The sequence below is a fragment of the Triticum aestivum genome, chromosome 3B, assembly GCF_018294505.1.
Source record: "Triticum aestivum cultivar Chinese Spring chromosome 3B, IWGSC CS RefSeq v2.1, whole genome shotgun sequence".
Taxonomy (NCBI): domain Eukaryota; kingdom Viridiplantae; phylum Streptophyta; class Magnoliopsida; order Poales; family Poaceae; genus Triticum; species Triticum aestivum.
In genome coordinates this window covers 611,882,161-611,901,368 of record NC_057801.1, presented here as the reverse complement: position 1 = coordinate 611,901,368, position 19,208 = coordinate 611,882,161, and the positions used below count along the sequence as shown (strand labels likewise).

Below are 19,208 nucleotides of genomic sequence, written 5' to 3'. Positions count from 1 at the left end.
ATACAATATTAACATGTTTCGTGACTTTTTCTTGGGCCAAAAGTTGTCATAATTTTACACTGAAGTTGCTATAGTGTTTACACTAAAGTTGCCATGATATGTCCCATTTTTTTTCTTCTAGACTTGAAACTACTATTGTATTTCAACTACTTTTCACGGCAAGTTTTATTAATTGATCATGCAATTTTTAGTAATTAACCACGGCAAATTTAACTCATGGATCATGGCAACTTTTAGTAATTCATGATGGCATTATAGTATTTTGACCACTAGAATTCTAGTATTTTGACCATGTAAATTATTTTTTGTATGAACCATAGCAAATTTTTGTGCATGTATCATGACAAATTTAAGTAATTCACCATGGCAATTTAAGTTTCTGGTTCAAGGCAAATTTGAGCCATTGAACATGCATTTTTAAAATAACTGACGACGAATTTCTTTTTAATTATGAACCATGTCAAAATTATTTCATGGATCATGTCAAATTATAGTAATTCACCATGACAAGTTTAGTTCCTTAATTTCTTTTTTTAACATGTCAAAATTTACTTTAAACATAGAAGAAAAAGTAGTTGAAAGATAGCATGGCAACTTCAGTGTAAACACCATTGTAATTTATATGCAATAGACATGACAACTTTTGACCGCCAAAAATATTGTCGAAACATATCGATATGGGATCTAGTTTTGAAGTTCTCGTCGCGACGGATTTAATGGTGGAAATGGATTTTCAATCGGATTTGTCATTTAAGAGATAAAACATTTGAAAGATTGAAACCCCCAAAACATCCCTACTGATATCAAAAACTTCCCTGTTTGCATGCATGTGCGTAAAAAATAAAAAGACTAACGTGTCACAATGGGTGGCTAGAAGGCCGTGTGGCCCGAGCTTCTTCAGCCCACACGTGTGACACTTATCGCGGTCCTTAATTAAGGAAAGAAGAGTTCTACAAATATCCCACAAACGCCATTTGAAAATTACTCTCGCGATACAATTTTTCCTAGGTTTTTCCCCCTATGGTGGACCATAACTCTGCCTCGTTCAAGATGATGTCGCGCAAGATTGACGGTGGAACACTTTTGTGGCGGAAAATACGAAAGTTTCTCTCATTCCATAAGAGTCCAAGAGATGAGCATGGTGAGGGAGGTCGAGGCCTTTCTATTGGGGTTGTTCGCAACGAACTCTTTGACCACTATTTTTTGACGAATTCCTCAAGATGCCATGCGGAAGTATCCATGAGTGCCAGCCCAAGATTTTCGATCAGAAATTTGCAAAGCCTCAGGGTGTACCAGCATTTGTAGAAAAGGTGTGCCCCAGATTCTTGCACCCTCTTGCAAAGGGGCGAAGACCGCAATTTTCTCAACCCTTTTCCAACCTGTCGGCGGTCCAAATTCGTTCTTGCAAAGGCAAGGCAACCAAGCGAAGAACTTGACTTTTGAAGGTGCTCAAGCCTTCCAAATCATGCGGTCCAAAGAAGATATGACCATGCCCAAGAAATGAGCCTTGTATGTTGTGGCCGCCAAGTAAACATCATCGTTGAAGTGATTCCACATTATTTCGTCCTCAGTGTGCACATCCAGGTGGAAGTCATGCACAAGCATCCAAAGAATGAAGAACTCCCGGATGTGGTCAGCGGTGACAACTATGGAGGGATTGATCTTCGAAATCCAAGCGTTGTCCTTAAGGGCCTCACGTACCTTCCAAACATTTTTTTGTCGAGGCCTCAAAAATTAGAGGGGGCGATGCCCTTAGGCTTTCAGCCAAGCTGCCAGGGGGAGCCCCAAAAGGGTGTTTCTGCCCCGTCTTCAACCGTGATGGTTGTGAAAACATAGAAAAATCAAGATTCTCTTCATCATATGATTTTTCTAACCCCACCCACAATTTGGTCGGTTCTTTCCACTCATACCAAAGCCAACGAAGTCTTAATGTCTGCGCAAATTTATCAATGTTGAGCACCCCAAGTCCATCATACTTGGGGGGGGGGGGGGGCATGGCCCTCCCTATGTACAAACAATTACTGTAAGTAGTAGTGCAGTGTATGTGATGGGTACATAACGATTGACTGCTTATTCTTTTCCCTAGCGATAATGCCCTGATCATGCATATTGGGGCCAATAATTTGCTAGATAGTCGACGAGAGATTCAGAGCTCGTCATGGGCACCGGCATGCTTCGGGTTGGCTGAGGTCTTGACGGGGTAGGACGCCTCCATGGCGATGCCGCAGAGACCCTCCTTGTCTTTCAGATCGCGCTTCATGCGGATGTATCCCTTCTCGCCCCACTCCGCCCCCCACGAGTTCTTCACGATCCAGTACTTGGTGCCGTCCACGGTGACGCCGTACCCCACCGCCGTCACGCCATGGTCCAGCTCCGTCCCGCACTTGCCCGCGAACACCCCCTCCGAGTAGAACTGGAAGTGTGACCCGCTAGCCTCGATGGCCACGGCCACCGGCTGCGCAGCCACCGGCTGCGCAGCCACCGCCTTCTTCAGCGCCGCTTCGTCGTTGGCCGGCACGTCCTCGTACCCGTCGATGGTGACCACGGCGGACGGCTTCTTGTTGCAGGAGGAGGCCTGCCGGGCCTTGTAGGGGTACGCGTCCTCGGCGGCCACCCCGCCGTGCTTGGCGATGTACCGGAAGGCGTAGTCCATGAGGCCGCCGTTGCAGCCGGCGTTGGACTTCGTGTCGCAGTCCACGAGCTGCTGCTCAGACAGAGACGTGAGGTTCTTGGTGCGGATCGCGTTGACGCCCTCCACGGCCGCGATCGTCGAGAAAGCCCAGCAGCTGCCGCACTGCCCCTGGTCCTTGACGGCGGTCACCGCTCCCTTCTGCCGCCAGTCCACCGAAGGCGGCACGTCCCGAGCGCTCCCGTGCATGAAGCCGCCGCCACCCTCCTTACGGCTGAACATGCGGTGGTGAGAGACGCGGGAGGAGGCGTAGGCGCGGCGGAACTCGTCGGCGGTCATGTCGCCGAAGCGGTTGAGGCGGAGCTTGTAGGGGGCGTCGCCGCGGTTGAACTCGTGGATGAGGCGGACGTTCTCCCTGAAGACGTTGAAGCGGCGGGCCTTCTCGCCGAGGTCGCGCGCCACCGTGTGCCGCTCCCGCCAGCGCTCGTACAGCGCCCACAGGGAGTCCTCCGACGCCAGGTCGTGGTCGCCGAAGTCCATGGCGCTCGCCGGCGCTGGCGCAGCGGCCAGCAGCATGAACAGCACGGCCGCGGCCATGGTGGCCGCAAGCACGATCGCCCTCGCCATTGATGATTGGAACCTTGGCAACGCTAGCTAGGTGGTCTGGAGTGTATGCTAGCTGGCTTATGTTGTGAGATGGCTGGCCGTGGTGTGGTGGTGGTAGCCATGGCGGTCAGCTGGTTCTTATATAGTGGTGGCGAGCAGGAGTGATCACACTGGCAAGATCAATATGTTCCATGCAAGAATGAGTTGCAGGTGCACGTTGCTTGCCGGCAACTACTTACTGCCTACTGCTCATGCATTCTCATCGGTGCCACGTACGTACACTAGTACAGTACATCAAAATGGTGGTTAATTCATTAATGCTCCATCGTATTACTCCCTGTGTAAGTCATCTTACGAAAACCAAATAATCCTAAAACACTTAGGCACGGTGCATTAACTTCTACCTTGTTTCTTGTTTCTTGACATATCAATCAATAAGATATGAGGGATGTGCATGCTTTTAATGACTTGAGACTATCAAACACGACATGCAGTGATCAGTTCATTGCATGCAACACTATTAATTAGCAAATAAACAATAATGTCTCTCGGTTTCCCCTCCTCCTTGGTCACGGTGCACATCCTAAGATGACTTACTCACCTAGACGGATGGAGTACTAGCTAATGCCATTGTTAGCTACCACGCATCATACTAGTTGTGGATGCCGTCAATTCCCACGTAGTCTTCTTAGAGCATCTCCAACAGCCGCGCTATGCGTCGCGCGCAAAAAACCTGTTTGCCGCGCGCGCTTCGGCTGATTTAGCGCGGCCGCGAGCGCTGGCTCCAGCAGCCGCGCTATAATGCAGCGCGCGGCCGCTCCAGCAGCGCGCAAAAATACATCGCGCGCGCGACTTAGCCACAAAATGAGTTTGAAACAATTATCAAAATGCAATGAACATGTGAAATTTGTCACAAACATCTTCCAACCAAGTTCATGCCCATAAATTCATGCCCACAAGTTCATGCCCACAAGTTCATCCAACCAAGTTCAAAATGCAAACTAAAGTTCAAGACATAAATGAAAGACACATCAAACATCTTCCTCGTCTTCGTCCTCATCTTCCAAAGACGATTCTTCCGCCTCCGAAGATGAATCTTCCTCCCTATCCTCATCACGCATCGCATCACGTGAAGCTCTGACGGTGTTGGCAAGATCTTCAACGGCATCTTTATAGGAATGTGTGTGAGGAGGCACATCGAAAGACATTCCACCCATGGCCAGAGGTGCACCCATGCCTCCCATAAGAAAAGCGAAACTCATGCCTCCCATGGCGGCCATAGCGTCAGAGGGCGCTCTAAAGCCACCCATGCCTCCCATGGCGGCCGGAGGTGCACCCATGCCTCCCATTGCGTCAAGGCCGCCGCCACCCATGTCGCCGATGCCACCGCCACCCATGCCGCCAAGGCCACCGCCACCCATTGTGCGGATCATGGCTCTTTTTTGGATCAAGACTTCTTCACGGGCAAGGTTGACATATTCCTTTTGTGCACCATTGAACGAAGATGTGTCCAAGAAGAACAAGTGCTTCTCCCATTCCAACAACTTAGATCGCTCCTCCATGCCACCTTCCTCTCCTTCAATGCCACTTTCCTCTCCTCGGCGGCCACCCTCCTCTCCTCGGCCGCCAACCTCCTCTCCTCGGCCGCGGCATCTTTGTTCCTTGCCATTTTTCTCACCTCGTTGGCTTCTTTTCTTGCCTTCACAATAACTTCCATAGCATTTTTGAGCTCACCATCTCCTTTCCTCCTTTTCTTTTCGGTTTTGTCTTTCTTGCACCCAGCCGGTCGTTTTGGCTCCGAGTATGAAACCGAGTTGGGTGTGGGGCTTCTCTTGCCGTCATCACTTGATGCATCCTCCTCCTCATCATCATCATCCACCTCAATTGTTCGCTTGCGTTTGTTGCTCAAATGCATATCATCCATACCATCACGCTTCTTCCATTTCTCATCATCCTTTAACACTTCATAGCAATGAGACAAGGTAAAGACCCTTCCTTTCTTGATTTTCCCCTTCTTGGTTGTCCTCGTCTCTTCTTTGAACAAGTTTTGTGCAATGTTGAACTACAAGAAAAACAAAACAAGTTAGCACTTCGGACACCAAAAACAAGTATGAGATGAACATATATGAGATGCCACTTACTCTATCATCCTCATTTGTGCGACTTGGGTTAATCTTGTCAACTACCTTTTGTGCGGCCGCCCACTTTTGACAATCCAAATTGATTGTGGACCACCGGGACCGAAGTGATCTCTCGGAGCGGTCAATTCCACTCATGTTGTGATCATGAAAGTATTCTTTCATTCGCCCCCAATACGCATATCTACTTTGATCACCTCCAATGGATGGATCCCTCGACACTTGCAAATAAGTATTGCATAGTAACTTGTCATCGTTGGTGTTGTAATTGCCCGCTCTTCCTTTCGACGCGTCGACAATGCCCTCACCCTCCTCGTCCACCTCAAACTCATGGTCTTCCAAATGAATGTCATTGGTTTGAGACCAATGCGAATTGTTGGACCCAACACCCATAGTTGACATGTATGCATCATCATTGAGACTACAATTTTTTTTGAACAATGCAAATAAGCTATCTATATGTGATGATGCACTGAAAAAACAAGAAGAAAATAAAAGTTGGAGTTTTTTTTCACCTTGGGGGCATTTCGTCGAATACGTGGTGCGCGTCGGCGGCCGGCTCAACGAGTGAGCTCGCTGGCGCTTCGGTAGCCGCCGCGGCCGTCGAACGCCCTGCAAGCTTCTTTCCCCTCGCCTTCGTGCCGCCGGAGCCGTCCGCCGCCTTGTTTTTCTTCGCCGAAGTTTTGCCCTTCTTCGACCGCGCCGCATTGGGGAGCTTCGACGGTGCGGCGGCGGCACGGGACGGCGCCGGCGCGACGCCACCCGTCGCCGTGGTCATCCGCGGCGGCAAGAAGAGGCTGCGCGCGAGGCCGACGCTCGGTGGAGCTCCGGCGGTGGCGACGCCAACGCTCCCCGCGCTAGGGTTTCCGGCGGCGGCGGCGGCTGCGGTTGCGAGGGGTCGCGGCTGTACAGCGGGGTGAGCGGGGTGCCGGTGTGCGCGTCCATGGGTGGCAGGCGCCGGTGCCGGCACGCGCTGGGCGTAGGAGGAGGAGAGGAGAGAGTGCGGCGCGAGCGGTCGAGTGTGCTGCGCGCTGTAGCAGGCGCCCGAAATACACCGCGCGGGATGGTGCTTTCGACCGCGCGCCCAACTCGCTATAGCGCGCGCCGTTTTTATGCGCCCGCTGGAGCGACCCGACGCGTTGCGCGCACACTAAAACGGTCAAATTTGCGGCGCGGCGTTAGGCTGTTGGAGATGCTCTTAGTTAGTTAGGTTGTGAGATTAATGTGGCGCGCGCTCGATCGTACGTACGCAGCGAGTGGGATTGGGACGACGAGACGATGCATGGACAAACGAAGAACTAGCGGGGCGTTTACGCTACGGCCATGTACAAATTGACACTGCACGCACATATCTAACTGAGGAATGAGGATGCATTGTGCGCTTGTGCGGCACCGTTTGTCACCGTACCCTTGTTTCTAGGAATCAGCTTCCCGTCCGTCGCAATCAACTCTCGTATCTCGCCGGAAAGATGTGAATTGCGTCAACAGGGAGAAGACCACAATCATCGCATCATCTAGCCTTGCTTCTTTGTTAATACTCCCTCCGTTCGAAATTACTTGTCGAAAATGGATGTATCTAAACGTATTTTAGTTCTAGATACATTCATTTTTAAGACAAGTAATTCCGAACGGAGGGAGTATAACTAAACATTAGTTGTGCAAGTATTAAACAATGACGTACCAGAGTAATTAAACATGTAGTAGTAAGAGCAACTCCAATGGAGCGATCCATTTCGTCCGCCGCCGTCCGTTTGGGTCGGCGCGGACAGAAAAGGCGGCCCAGCGCGTCGGCCCAAATGGACGCGCATCCGCTTTTCGTCCGCGGGCGACACATTCCCGGTCCATTTTTGAGCCGAATTTGCGTCGGCGCGAACACGCGACGGACGCCGCACGCTCGCATTCTCCTCCCCCGGGCCCGTTGTCCAGTGGCACATTGGCCTCTACTCATCCAACAGCAACCCTCGCCCGCCTCCTTCGTTGCCGACGCCACCGCCCATTTTTGTCGACGACTCTGCCAGCTACCGGCGCTTCCACATCCGCCCAGCAACGCTGCCCACTCCCACGTCGCCCGCCACTGCCGTCTTGCCGCCGAGGAGCCGATTGCTTACCACCTCCGCCCCCCCCACCACACAGCCGCCCCCGACCAAGAAACCGCCTCACCGCCCCGCCAGGTCCTCACCGGCATGCTTGTCGGACGCCGGCAGGGCAGCTAGCTGGTCCGTGCGCGCCGCAACTCCCTTCGCCGGCTGTCTCCTTCGTCGACACCCGCAACCTGTTCGACAGTTTGCCAAGATACAAAATGGACTCCGTCGACGAGTTCTTTTTTCATAATTTCCTTTGCGACTCCGACGATTCGTCGTCCGATGACGAGGAGGAGATATTGGTTGCCGTGTTGGTCCATCACCACCTCAACAACCATCAGTCATTGCTCCGTGGCTCCATTCTGGGCCACCTTCCGGTGTTGAATCGCAACCAAGAGAGTGGGCATTTCCTTTTTTGGAAGGACTACTTTGATACAACAAACTCGTTGTTCAAACATCAAAAAATCCGCTGCCGTTTCCGTATGAGTAGGCATCTTTTCAGCCGTATTAGAGAGGGGGTGGTCGGCTATGATGACTATTTCAAGGGCAAAGAGGATGCCGTTGGCAAGATTGGTTTCTCCTCTTATCAGAAATGCACTGCCGCCATCCGAATGCTTGCATACGGAGTGCCCGGTGTCTCATTGACGAGCATGTCCGTATGAGCAAGTCTACATGCCTAGAGTCCCTGTAAAAGTTATGCAAAGCTGTTATTGCTGTGTTTGACCCTGAGTACTTGAGAGAGCCGACTGCTGAAGATACAACCCGTTTGTTGGCAATGATACCAGCAGGGGCTTCCCAGGGATGCTTGGTAGCATAGACTACATGCATCGGGAGTGAAAGAACTGCCCTTCTGCTTGGCAAGAGCAGTATAAGGGCCATGCCAGGGCTTGCACTGTCATACTAGAGGCCGTGGCGTCTCAAGATCTTTGGATCTGGCACTCTTTCTTTGGCATGGCCGGTTCACACAATGATATCAACGTGCTTCAGCGCTCGCCGGTGTTTGCTAGGCTTGCCGAAAGCAACAGCCCACCGGTGAACTTAATTGTCAACGATCACAACTACGACGAAGGATACTGCATGAGTGATGGTATCTATTCTTAGTGGACCACTATTGTCAAGACAATACCCAACTCTGTCAGAGAGAAGAGAAAAAGATTTGCCCAAGAGCAAGAGAGTTCTAGGAAGGATGTCGAGCGTGCGTTTGGTGTTTTGCAATCTCGATGGGGCATCGTTCGGTATCCTGCTAATACCTGAAGCACGCAGAAATTGTGGGAGGTGATGACTGCTTCTGTGATCATGCACAATATGATCGTAGAATACGAGCGTCCGGAACGTCTGTACGATCAAGGGTTTCAGTTTCAAGGTGAGAATGTTGTGGCTGAGTATGAAGGAGCGGCAATATTTGAACAATTCACCCAATTTCATCATGACATGCATGATAGGAAAACTCACATGCAACTGTAAAATGATTTGATTGAGTATATGTGGCCTCATGTTGGCAACCAATAGATGTATCTTCTTTTATTCATTTGCAAAACTATGTGAGAACTATGTCAGACATTTTTATTTTTATTCGGCTTGTAAAACTATGCTATTTTTTATTCAGTTCAAACTATGTTATTTGATTCAAACTATGCAAATTCATCAATGCAAAATAGGGCGGCCAGCCGGCCACGCCGGCACATATGGGTCGACGTGTTGGATACGCTGCTGACCCATATATAAAACAGGGCGGACGCCAGGCGGGCGACCGATCCAAACAGACAAAAACGAATAAAATCACCGTCCGTTTCGATCGCACTATTGAAATTGCTCCAACATTAAGGGAGCACGCAAGCGTGTTGCCACCCGGCCTGCGTGATTTTGATTAGCCGATGGCGATCGATCGACGGATTGACAAGCTAGGTTTCCACATTACTTTTTCAACACGTGTAGTGTGTCATCGATCCGTCTGTACAGTGCAGTGCTAAGCTTTACGCGTGAATCGCGCATTGATTCTAAGTCGTCCGATCCGGGATGTCGCAAGCAACTAGATTTCTCAGAAACAGAGAGCAGTTTCTTTCGTGGTACATATAAGAATTCTTTTGCGAGTGAAAAGAGACAAGGGAGCCAAAAACGAGCAGTACGTACGTACGTGCATTGAGAAAAACAAGCTTCACGCATGAGTCACGTCGACTTTTTTTTTTCGAAGAGCATGAGTCACGTCGACTGAGACCTAAATTTAATTCCGGGCACCTAGATTTCTGGCTTCGTTGTACTGCATCTATTTTTCTGAATTGTTTGCAATATGGGGGCGGAGAGGACAAAAAGAAATGGATGGTGTTCGATGGGTGCATGTGTGGTTTCGCGAGGTGTTACATTGTCAAGCAACGGAAAACTTGCAAGCATGCACAAACTATCTATCTAACTCGGGTAATTAGCAAAGCATTTGCACATGAATGGTTGGCAGGTGCGGCTTGGACAACAACACACTGAAGTAAAACCGATTGGTTGGTTGCCTCATGCGAAAGGAAACCAACATTTTGGGAGTGCTACGTGTCGCCTCTATTACCAAGATCCTCCACCCACCGATCATTGCAGTGGTTGCCGTAGCTAGACAAGTTAAGCAGAGGCCCCAGAAAAGATCCAGCGCCAAGAATAACAATGGGCGCAAGCAAGCACACGACACGACGTCATCACGTATGATGCCAACAAGGGCACACTCCGCGCTTGTGCCTATTAAATCTGCATCTCCGGCTGGCTATGTTGGTGCTAGATATGAGATATCGTGTGACAATTAGGCCGATCCTAGATATGTGTCATCAAAGTGTTTCGATGCGTGAAGCGACATAGCACGCTGGCGGAAACATGCGCGCATATGTGTGACTTCGGCGCACGGACTGTGCCGTATGCGCTCAGTCTTTTTTTTTTGAGAAAGCTTCCAATCTATTCATCTTCAATGATCCCTTTCTTTTAAAAAAATCAACTTCAATCAACGCAGTACAATAAACACTACAAATAATAAAAATTACATTCAGATTCATAAACCACCTAGTGACGACTACAAGCACCACACATCATCGCCAGCTGGTTCATCCATCTCGGGTCGGCCGCCTCCGATTCCCATCCTAGAGAAACTATAATCTATCTCCAGAAGAAATGTAGCCGAGGGGCACTCTCGATGACTACCTCAATCAACTGTGTAGCCACACTCATGTCATTCAGGTTTGGAGGCCGGCCCGAGAGCATTTTTGTGTTGCGCCTCTATACCACAGCCTGCACCGGGCCCTGCTCCTCCCGCACAAGATGCCACCCCGCCTGCTAATCCTGTGACGTAGCTTGATCCGGATGAAGCCCCCCATGAGTGCATCCAGTGCCGCAACAGCCGACGCGCTAAGATGGCATCGGACTCTGTCGTCAAGGCCAGGGGAAGTGTGCGCATTCCGAGCGTGAGCAGACATTCTACGCCTCCATGTGTTAGGGTATCGATCTATCTATCACTCAATTACAGATACAATCTCGAGTTTGGATACAATCAGCCAAGCTATTCTTGTGAGGAAGAAAGGGGGTGAGGAAGAGAGCCGCCGTCGTCCTGATCCAACTAGATGCCTCGCTCATCTAGCCGGTGGGGATAAGTAGGTGTCGCGGTTGGGCCAACCTTAGCGGGTCCACTCCGGCCCAATGAACTTCCTGTTGGGTTGCACGATGCGGGCCGGCCTGCTGGAGACGTGCCTTGGGGTGTAGCCTTGCGTCTCGCCTGGGTTGATCGCCGTGGCAGGCTGATGACCCGACGCTGCCACGGTGCATTGCTCTTGAGTGGTTGGTGTGCTGACATCCCCCCCTCCTTGAGCACTGGCTCGCCCTCGAGCCAGAGTGGGGAAGCGGTCGAAGAGGTACTTGGCATCCTCCCAGGTGGCATCGAGGACGGATGGGTCCGACCAGCGCACGAGCACCTGTTCGCGCCGCCCTTGCGGAGTCTGGCGCCAGCACGTGTCCATGATCTCGGCGGGGTGGAGCGGCTCGTCCGTCAACGCTGGCAGCTCCGGATCGACCGAGGTGGTAGGGGAAATGGCGCGACGCAGTTGGGATACGTGGAAGACCAGGTGTACCTTAGCGCCATCGGGAAGTTGCAGTTCGTACGCCACAGGGTTGACGATGCGGATGATCTTGAAGGGGCCGAAGTAGCGGAAGGCAAGCTTGTGGTTGGTGCGACGAGCCACCGTCGTCTGGACGTAGGGTTGGAGCTTGACGAAGACCGCGTTGCTGACAGCGAAGGTGAGCTCGGATCGCTTCTTGTCAGCTTGCTTCTTCATGATGTCGCGGGCTCGACGGAGATGCTCGACGAGGACTTGCTGCATGTGTTTACTCTCTTCGAGCCACTCCTTGAGCGGGAGAAGCTTGCAAGTGGACGTGGCCTCAACCCCCCAATGCCGCGGTTCGTGGCCGTAGAGTGCTACAAAAGGAGATGTGTCGAGGGCAGAGTGGTAGCTTGAGTTGTACCAGAATTCCGCGAGGGCCAGGTACTGGTGCCATTTGTGCGGGCAGGCGTGGATGAAGCAGCGAAGATAGATCTCCAGGCACTAGTTGACACGCTCGGTCTGCCCGTTTGTTTGTGGATGGTATGGTGTGCTCATGTTCAGCTCAGTCCCAATGGTCTTGAACAGCTCGCGCCAGAAAGTGCTAGTGAATACTGGGTCTCTATCGGAGACAACGGAAGCAGGTAGCCCATGGAGTTTGTAGACATGCTCCAAGTACGAGTGAGCCACCTTGGCGGCGATGAAGGGATGGCTCAGAGGCAGAAAGTGTGCATAGCGCGTGAATTTGTCGACAACAACGAGGATGCAGTTGAATTTGCCGGATGTGGGCAGCCCGTCGATGAAGTCCATGGTGACTACCTTCCAGGCGCCATCTGGGATAGGTAGGGGCTCAAGGAGTCCAGGGTAACGGACATGCTCCGGCTTCGCTTGCTGGCAGACAGAGCAAGACTGAACATATTAGTGCGTCTGTTCCTTCATCTTGGGCCAAGCAAACAGACGGCGCAGGCGTCTGTATGTGACCGGCGCGTCGGAGTGACCTCCGATCGTGCTGTCATGGAAGGCGTGGAGCACACGTTGTTGCATGGATGGGGAGCCACCCAGCCAGAGCATGTTGCGGAAGTAAATTAACCCATCTCGCATGGCAAAGCGCAGCTTGGGATCTAGTCGGCCCTCGAGGTCTTGTATGATCTTCTGAGCTTGAGGGTTGGATGAATAATTGGCCTTAATGTCAGCTAGGTAGGAGGGAGTGCAAACTGAAATTGATGTGAGCGATGTTTCTAGAGTGCGCCGAGAGAGTGCGTCAGCAGCGTGTTGGAGGCTCCGGTTCTGTAGCAGATCGTGTATCTCATACCCAACAACTTTGTGAATGCTTTTTGTTGCCAGGGTGTCGACAGGTGCTGGTCATCGAGGTGGATCAGGCTAAGTTGATTAGTAAGGATGATGAACTCGTCTGTGTGCAGGTAAGGACGCCACTGATCGACGGCCATGAGAATCGCCATGCACTCCTTCTCGTATGTGGACAGTCCTCTGTTCTTGGGACTGAGGGATTTTCTTAAGTACGCGATCGGGTCGCCTTCCTGTTGCATTACAACGCCCACCCCATAGGCACATGCATCTGTGTCGATCCCGAATTGTTTGCTGAAATCTGGTAGTTGCAGGACTGGTGCATATATCAGCTTCTCTTTGAGTGTGTCAAAGGCTTATTGTGTGTCACTTGTCCAGACAAAGAGCTGGTTCTTCTTCAGCAAGGTGAAGAGTGGGCGGTCAATGATTCCAAAGTGCTTGATGAACTTGTGGTAATAACCAGCTAGACCAAGGAAGCTGCGCACGTCCTTTGCACACTCAGGAACAAGCCAGTTCTGAATTGTTTGGACTTTGGTCGGGTCGGTAGAAACACCGTGTGATGACCCACAAGTATATGGGGTCAATTGTAGCCCTTTTCGATAAGTAAGAGTGTCAAACCCGACGAGGAGCAGAAGGAAATGACAAGTGGATTTCAGCAAGGTAATGTCTGCAAGTGCTACAATTGTAAGTAGCGGAGTAGTTTGATAGCAAGATAATTTGTAACGAGCAAGTAACAATAGTAGTAACAAAAGTGCGGCAAGGTAGCCCAACCCTTTTGAGGCAAAGGACATGCCAAAACGGTTTCTTATGATAAGCAAAGTGTTCTTGAGGGTACACGGGAATTTCATCTAGTCACTTTCATCATGTTGCTTAATTCGTGTTCGGTACTTTGATAATTTGATATGTGGGTGGATCGGTGCTTAGGTGTTGTTCTTACTTGAACAAACCTCCTACTTATTATTAACCCTCTCGCAAGCATCCGCAACTATGAGAAAACTATTAAGAATAAATTCTAACCATAGCATTAAACTTTTGAATCCAATCGGTCCCTTACGGAATAGCGCATAAACTGGGGTTTAAGCTTCTGTCACTCTCGCAACCCACCATCTAATAACTACTCCACAATGCATTCCCTTAGGCCCAAATATGGTGAAGAGTCATGTAGTCGACGTTCACATGACACCACTAAGAGAATGGCAACATACATACCATCAAAATATCGAACACATATCAAGTTCACATGATTACTTGCAACATGATTTCTCCCGTGACCTCAAGAACGAAAGTGACTACTCACAAATGATAAACATGCTCAAGATCAGAGGGGTATTAAATAGCATAATGGATCTGAACATATAATCTTCCACCAAATAAACCATATAGTAATCAACTACAAGATGTAATCAACACTACTAGTCACCGACGAGCACCAATCTATAGTTTTGATACAAAGATTGAACACAAGAGATAAACTAGGGTTTGAGAGGAGTTTGTGCTGTGAAGATGTTGATGAATATATTCTTCCCCAAGATGGGAGAGTTGCTGGTGATGATGATGACGATGATTTCCTCCTCCGGGAGGGAAGTTCCCCTGGCGAATCGCTCCGCCGGAGGGCAAAAGTGCTCCTGCCCAAGTTCCGCCTCGAGGCGGCGGCGCTTCGTCCCAAATGTCCTCTCCTTTTTTTTATAGGTCAAAATGACTTATATACCAGAAGATGGGCACCGGAGGTGGGCCGAGGAAGGCAGGACCCACCAGGGCGCGCCTGGGCCTCCTGGCGCGCCCAGGTGGGTTGTGCCCACCTGGTGGCCCTCCTCTGGTACTTATTTGCTCCAATATTCATTAAATATTCCATAAAAAAATCCTCGGGGAGTTTCAGCTCATTTGGAGTTGTGCAGAATAGGTAGCTTGACATAGCCTTTTCAGGTCTAGATTTCCAGCTGCCAGAATTCTCCCCCTTGGTGCATACCTTGCATATTATGAGAGAAAAGGCATTAGAATTAGTCCAAAAAGCATTATTATACAATAAAACAACATAAATAATAGTAGGAAAACATGATACAAAATGGACGTATCAACTCCCCCAAGCTTAGACCTCGCTTGTCCTCAAGCGAAAACAGAAATCGAAAAACATGTCCACATGCTTAGAGAGAGAGAGAGAGAGAGAGAGAGAGAGAGGTGTCGATAAAAACAAAAATACAGACATAACAGCATCATGTGACTTATTATAATAGCAGCAAACTTCAATATAAAACTTTTATTATAGAACTTTTATCATATACTTCTCATGAACAAGTGACAATTCATCACAACATCAAAGTATAAAGCATAAACTCTATTGGAAACCGACAAACTATGTTCTTAGTCAACTTTGCAACTACAATTCATCATCTTTTCAGGAAGGGTCACGTATCAAAGCCTTTAGGCAAGTCCACATACTCAACCATCATTTAGTCTTTTATGATTGCTAACACTCACCGTGTACACATGAGAAAAACATTTCAACCGGACACAAACAAAGATAGGGGCTTATACTTTCGCCTCCCAACACACTCACCACAAGGGTGATGTCAACAATAATAACTTATGCCACCCATATTCAACTAGACATATGTGCCTAGATCTTTCCTCGCCACATGATGCTTGCCAAAGGAGAAAAATAAAAGGAATAGAGAGAAAAACTTTGACTCCTGCATAAAAGTAAATACATGAAAGTAAAAGATAGGCCCTTCGCAGAGGGAAGCAGAGGTTGCCATGCGCTTTTTGTTTGTATGCTTAACCCCTTAGTGCAAGATAACGTCACGTTATATTGCCCCTTGTGATGGCAACATTTATTATGCAGTATGTCGCTTTTATTCTTCACCATCACAAGTTCGTACAACGCTCAATTTTCCCTTACACTAAATGATCTCACATTTTTATAAGCAATTTTTATTGCCCTTTTTGCACCGATGACAACTTACTTGAAGGATCTTACTCAATCCATAGGTAGGTATGGTGGACTCTCAAACAAGATAGGGTTTAAGGGTTTTGGATGCACAAGTACTATCTCTACTTAGTGCGGAGTTTTTGGCTAGCAAAGATAGGGGCAAGCACCACATGTTGAAGGATCTATGACAATATGACTTCTATGTGAATATGAACAAACATAAATCATTAAGTTGTCTTCCTTGTCCAACGTCAACAATTTTGGCATATAATATTTTGATGGGTGCTCACAATCACAAAAGATTTCCATGATAGTATATTTATATGTGAATCTTCTCTTCCCTTATTAATTCTTTCATGTGTTGCATCATTGACCAATGCTATGTTTGTCAATCTACAATAAAATTTTCTACTTATACTTTTCCTTATGTAATGTCATCACTTACCATAAGATTAGCATATGATCTTTCTTTTTATTTCCTTTCTTTTTATTGCAGCAAGAAAGTAAAGAAGGCAAAACTCAAACTAGACTTTATTATATCTCGCACACGGTTACAAGGATTGATCACTAAGCAAACTTACAAAAAGCAAGGATCGAACTAAACTTTTATTCATCTAATAGCAAAAGATAACCATTGATCAAATTAAGAAAGTAAAGGCAAAAGATAGTGGAGGTTGATACGATACCGTGGCACCTCCCCCAAGCTTGGCGAAAGCCAAGGGGAGTGCCCATACCCAATACTCAGTTTTCTTTTGGTAGAAGGTTTCTTGTCCTCAGGTTTCCATGGCAGAGGCTCACCATCATAAGAGGAGGAGTGAGTCTCCCAGATCCTCCAACTGGCAGCCAAACTCATACCTTTAAACCTGGCCACATATTCAAAGACCTGGCTTTGAAGATCGTGGATCTAGCTATGGAGGAAGTTGATTTGCTCGTTGAGGGAGAAGATGATGTCCTTTATGGGCTTGCCATCCACCTTGGGATCATAGGTATAGTTCGCCATCATGAGATTATTGGCATTGAGTCCATGCTTCACCATCCCCTTGCACTTGAAGATGTCCTGCTCCATGGCTCCAAGCCTGGCCTCCACGGATCCAGTCCCCCTAGGTCCTTGCACATTGCGGATGTGCAGCACCCCATCGCGCATCTGGATAGCTTGAGGGTGCTGCATCACCTCCCACAGATATGGGTTGATGACGTTGTCGAAGAACTTGTCCTTGGAGGAGCTTGAAGAGGCAATGGTGGATTGGATCTGACAGAAAACAGCAAGAAAAGAAAATAGGATATTTCTCCGTGATACGGAGGTTAACAGGTTCGGGAGGTATATATAGATTGTTTTATCTTGGGGAACAAGCAGAACGGAAGAAAAACGGAGACCGAAAAGTACCCGAGGTGGGCACAACCCACCCGGGCGAGCCAGGCCTGGCGCGCCCTGGTGTATCGTGCCCACCAAGGTCACTTTCCTGGAAGTTTATTATTTTCATAATTTTCTAAATATTCCAAAACTGACAAAAAAATATTTTTGCAGATTTTTCGGAGTCCGTTTACTTACCATCACGTACCTCCTTATTTTCACGATTCTGGAGTGTTCCGGAAGGACTCTTTTATGTGTTCTTCCGGTGTCAAAGTTTGGATAACATTGCTTTCAACATTAATGGGCGTACCTGAGATATAGTGTTTTATTCGTTGCCCATTGACAACCTTTGGGTTAGTCCCTTTGGCATTATTTATTTTGATAGCTCCGGATCGATAGACCTCCTCGATGACATAGGGTCCTTCCCATTTGGAGAGGAGTTTTCCTGCAAAGAACCTGAAATGAGAGTTGTACAAAAGAACATATTCTCCGACTTTGAACTCACGCTTTTGGATTCTTTTGTCATGCCATCTTTTAACTTTTTCTTTGAATAACTTAGCATTTTCATAAGCCTGGGTTCTCCATTCATCTAATGAGCTAATATCAAATAACCTCTTTTCCCCAGCAAGTTTGAAATCATAATTGAGTTCTTTTATTGCCCAAAATGCTTTGTGTTCTAACTCAAGAGGTAAATGACAAGCTTTTCCATAAACCATTTTATATGGAGACATACCCATAGGATTTTTATAAGCTGTTCTATAAGCCCAAAGTGCATCATCTAATTTCTTAGACCAATTCTTCCGGGACCTATTGACAGTCTTTTGTAAGATTAGTTTTATTTCTCTATTGCTAAGTTCAACTTGACCACTAGACTGAGGATGATAAAGTGACGCAGTTCTATGGTTAACATCATACTTAGCAAGCATTTTACGGAAAGCACCATGAATAAAGTGTGAACCACCATCAGTCATTAAATATCTAGGGACTCCAAACCTTGGGAAAATAACTTCCTTAAGCATTTTAATAGAGGTGTTGTGATCAGCACTACTGGTTGGAATAGCTTCTACCCACTTAGTAACATAATCAACAGCAACCAAAATATGTGTATACCCATTAGAGGAAGGAAAAGGTCCCATAAAGTCAAATCCCCAAACATCAAATGGTTCAACAGCAAGTGAATAATTCATAGGCATTTCTTGACGCTTACCGATATTACCTATTCTTTGGCATTCATCACAAGATGAGACAAACTTACGGGCATCCTTGAAGAGAGTAGTCCAATAAAAACCAGATTGCAATACCTTATGAGCGGTTCTGTCTCCCGCGTGATGTCCTCCATAAGCTTCAGAGTGACATTTCCGTAGGATTTGTTCCTGTTCATGCTCAGGCACACAACGTCTAATAATACCATCTACTCCTTCTTTATAAAGATGTGGGTCATCCCAAAAGTAATGTCTTAAATCATAGAAGAATTTTTTCTTTTGTTGGTATGTGAAGCTAGGTGGTATGTATTTAGCAACAATATAATTAGCATAGTCAGCATACCAAGGTGTACTATGAGAAACATTTATTGCAGCTAGTTGTTCATCAGGGAAGCTATCATTAATAGGTTGTGGGTCATCAAGAATATTTTCAAGTCTAGACAAGTTATCAGCTACGGGGTTCTCTGCTCCTTTCCTATCAGTGATATGCAAATCAAATTCTTGTAGCAGAAGAACCCACCTAATGAGTCTAGGTTTAGCATCTTTCTTTTCCATAAGATATTTTATAGCAGCATGATCGGTGTGAACAATTACTTTAGAATCAACAATGTAAGATCTGAATTTATCACAAGCAAACACCACTGCTAAGAATTCTTTTTCAGTAGTAGCATAGTTTCGTTGAGCACTGTCTAGAGTTTTACTAGCATAATGAATAACATTTAGTTTCTTATCAACTCTTTGTCCTAGAACAACACCAACAGCATAATCACTAGCATCACACATAATCTCAAAAGGCAAGTTCCAATCAGGTGGTTGAACAACAGGTGCAGTAATTAAGGCTTTCTTTAGTGTTTCAAAGGCTTCCATACAATCATCATCAAACACAAAGGGAATATCCTTTTGCAAAAGATTAGT

The 19,208-nt window shown here is 47.8% G+C and overlaps 1 protein-coding gene across 1 annotated transcript; it reads right to left on the bottom strand.

Moving 5' to 3' along the window:
• Nucleotides 1-2,018: 2,018 nt before the first annotated feature.
• Nucleotides 2,019-3,359, bottom strand: LOC123071248 (thiol protease SEN102). Its single transcript, XM_044494773.1, has one exon. It carries the CDS (start codon nt 3,254-3,256, stop codon nt 2,147-2,149), a length of 1,110 nt encoding a protein of 369 aa, XP_044350708.1. The 5' UTR covers nt 3,257-3,359; the 3' UTR covers nt 2,019-2,146.
• Between the last annotated feature and the right edge of the window lie 15,849 nt (nt 3,360-19,208).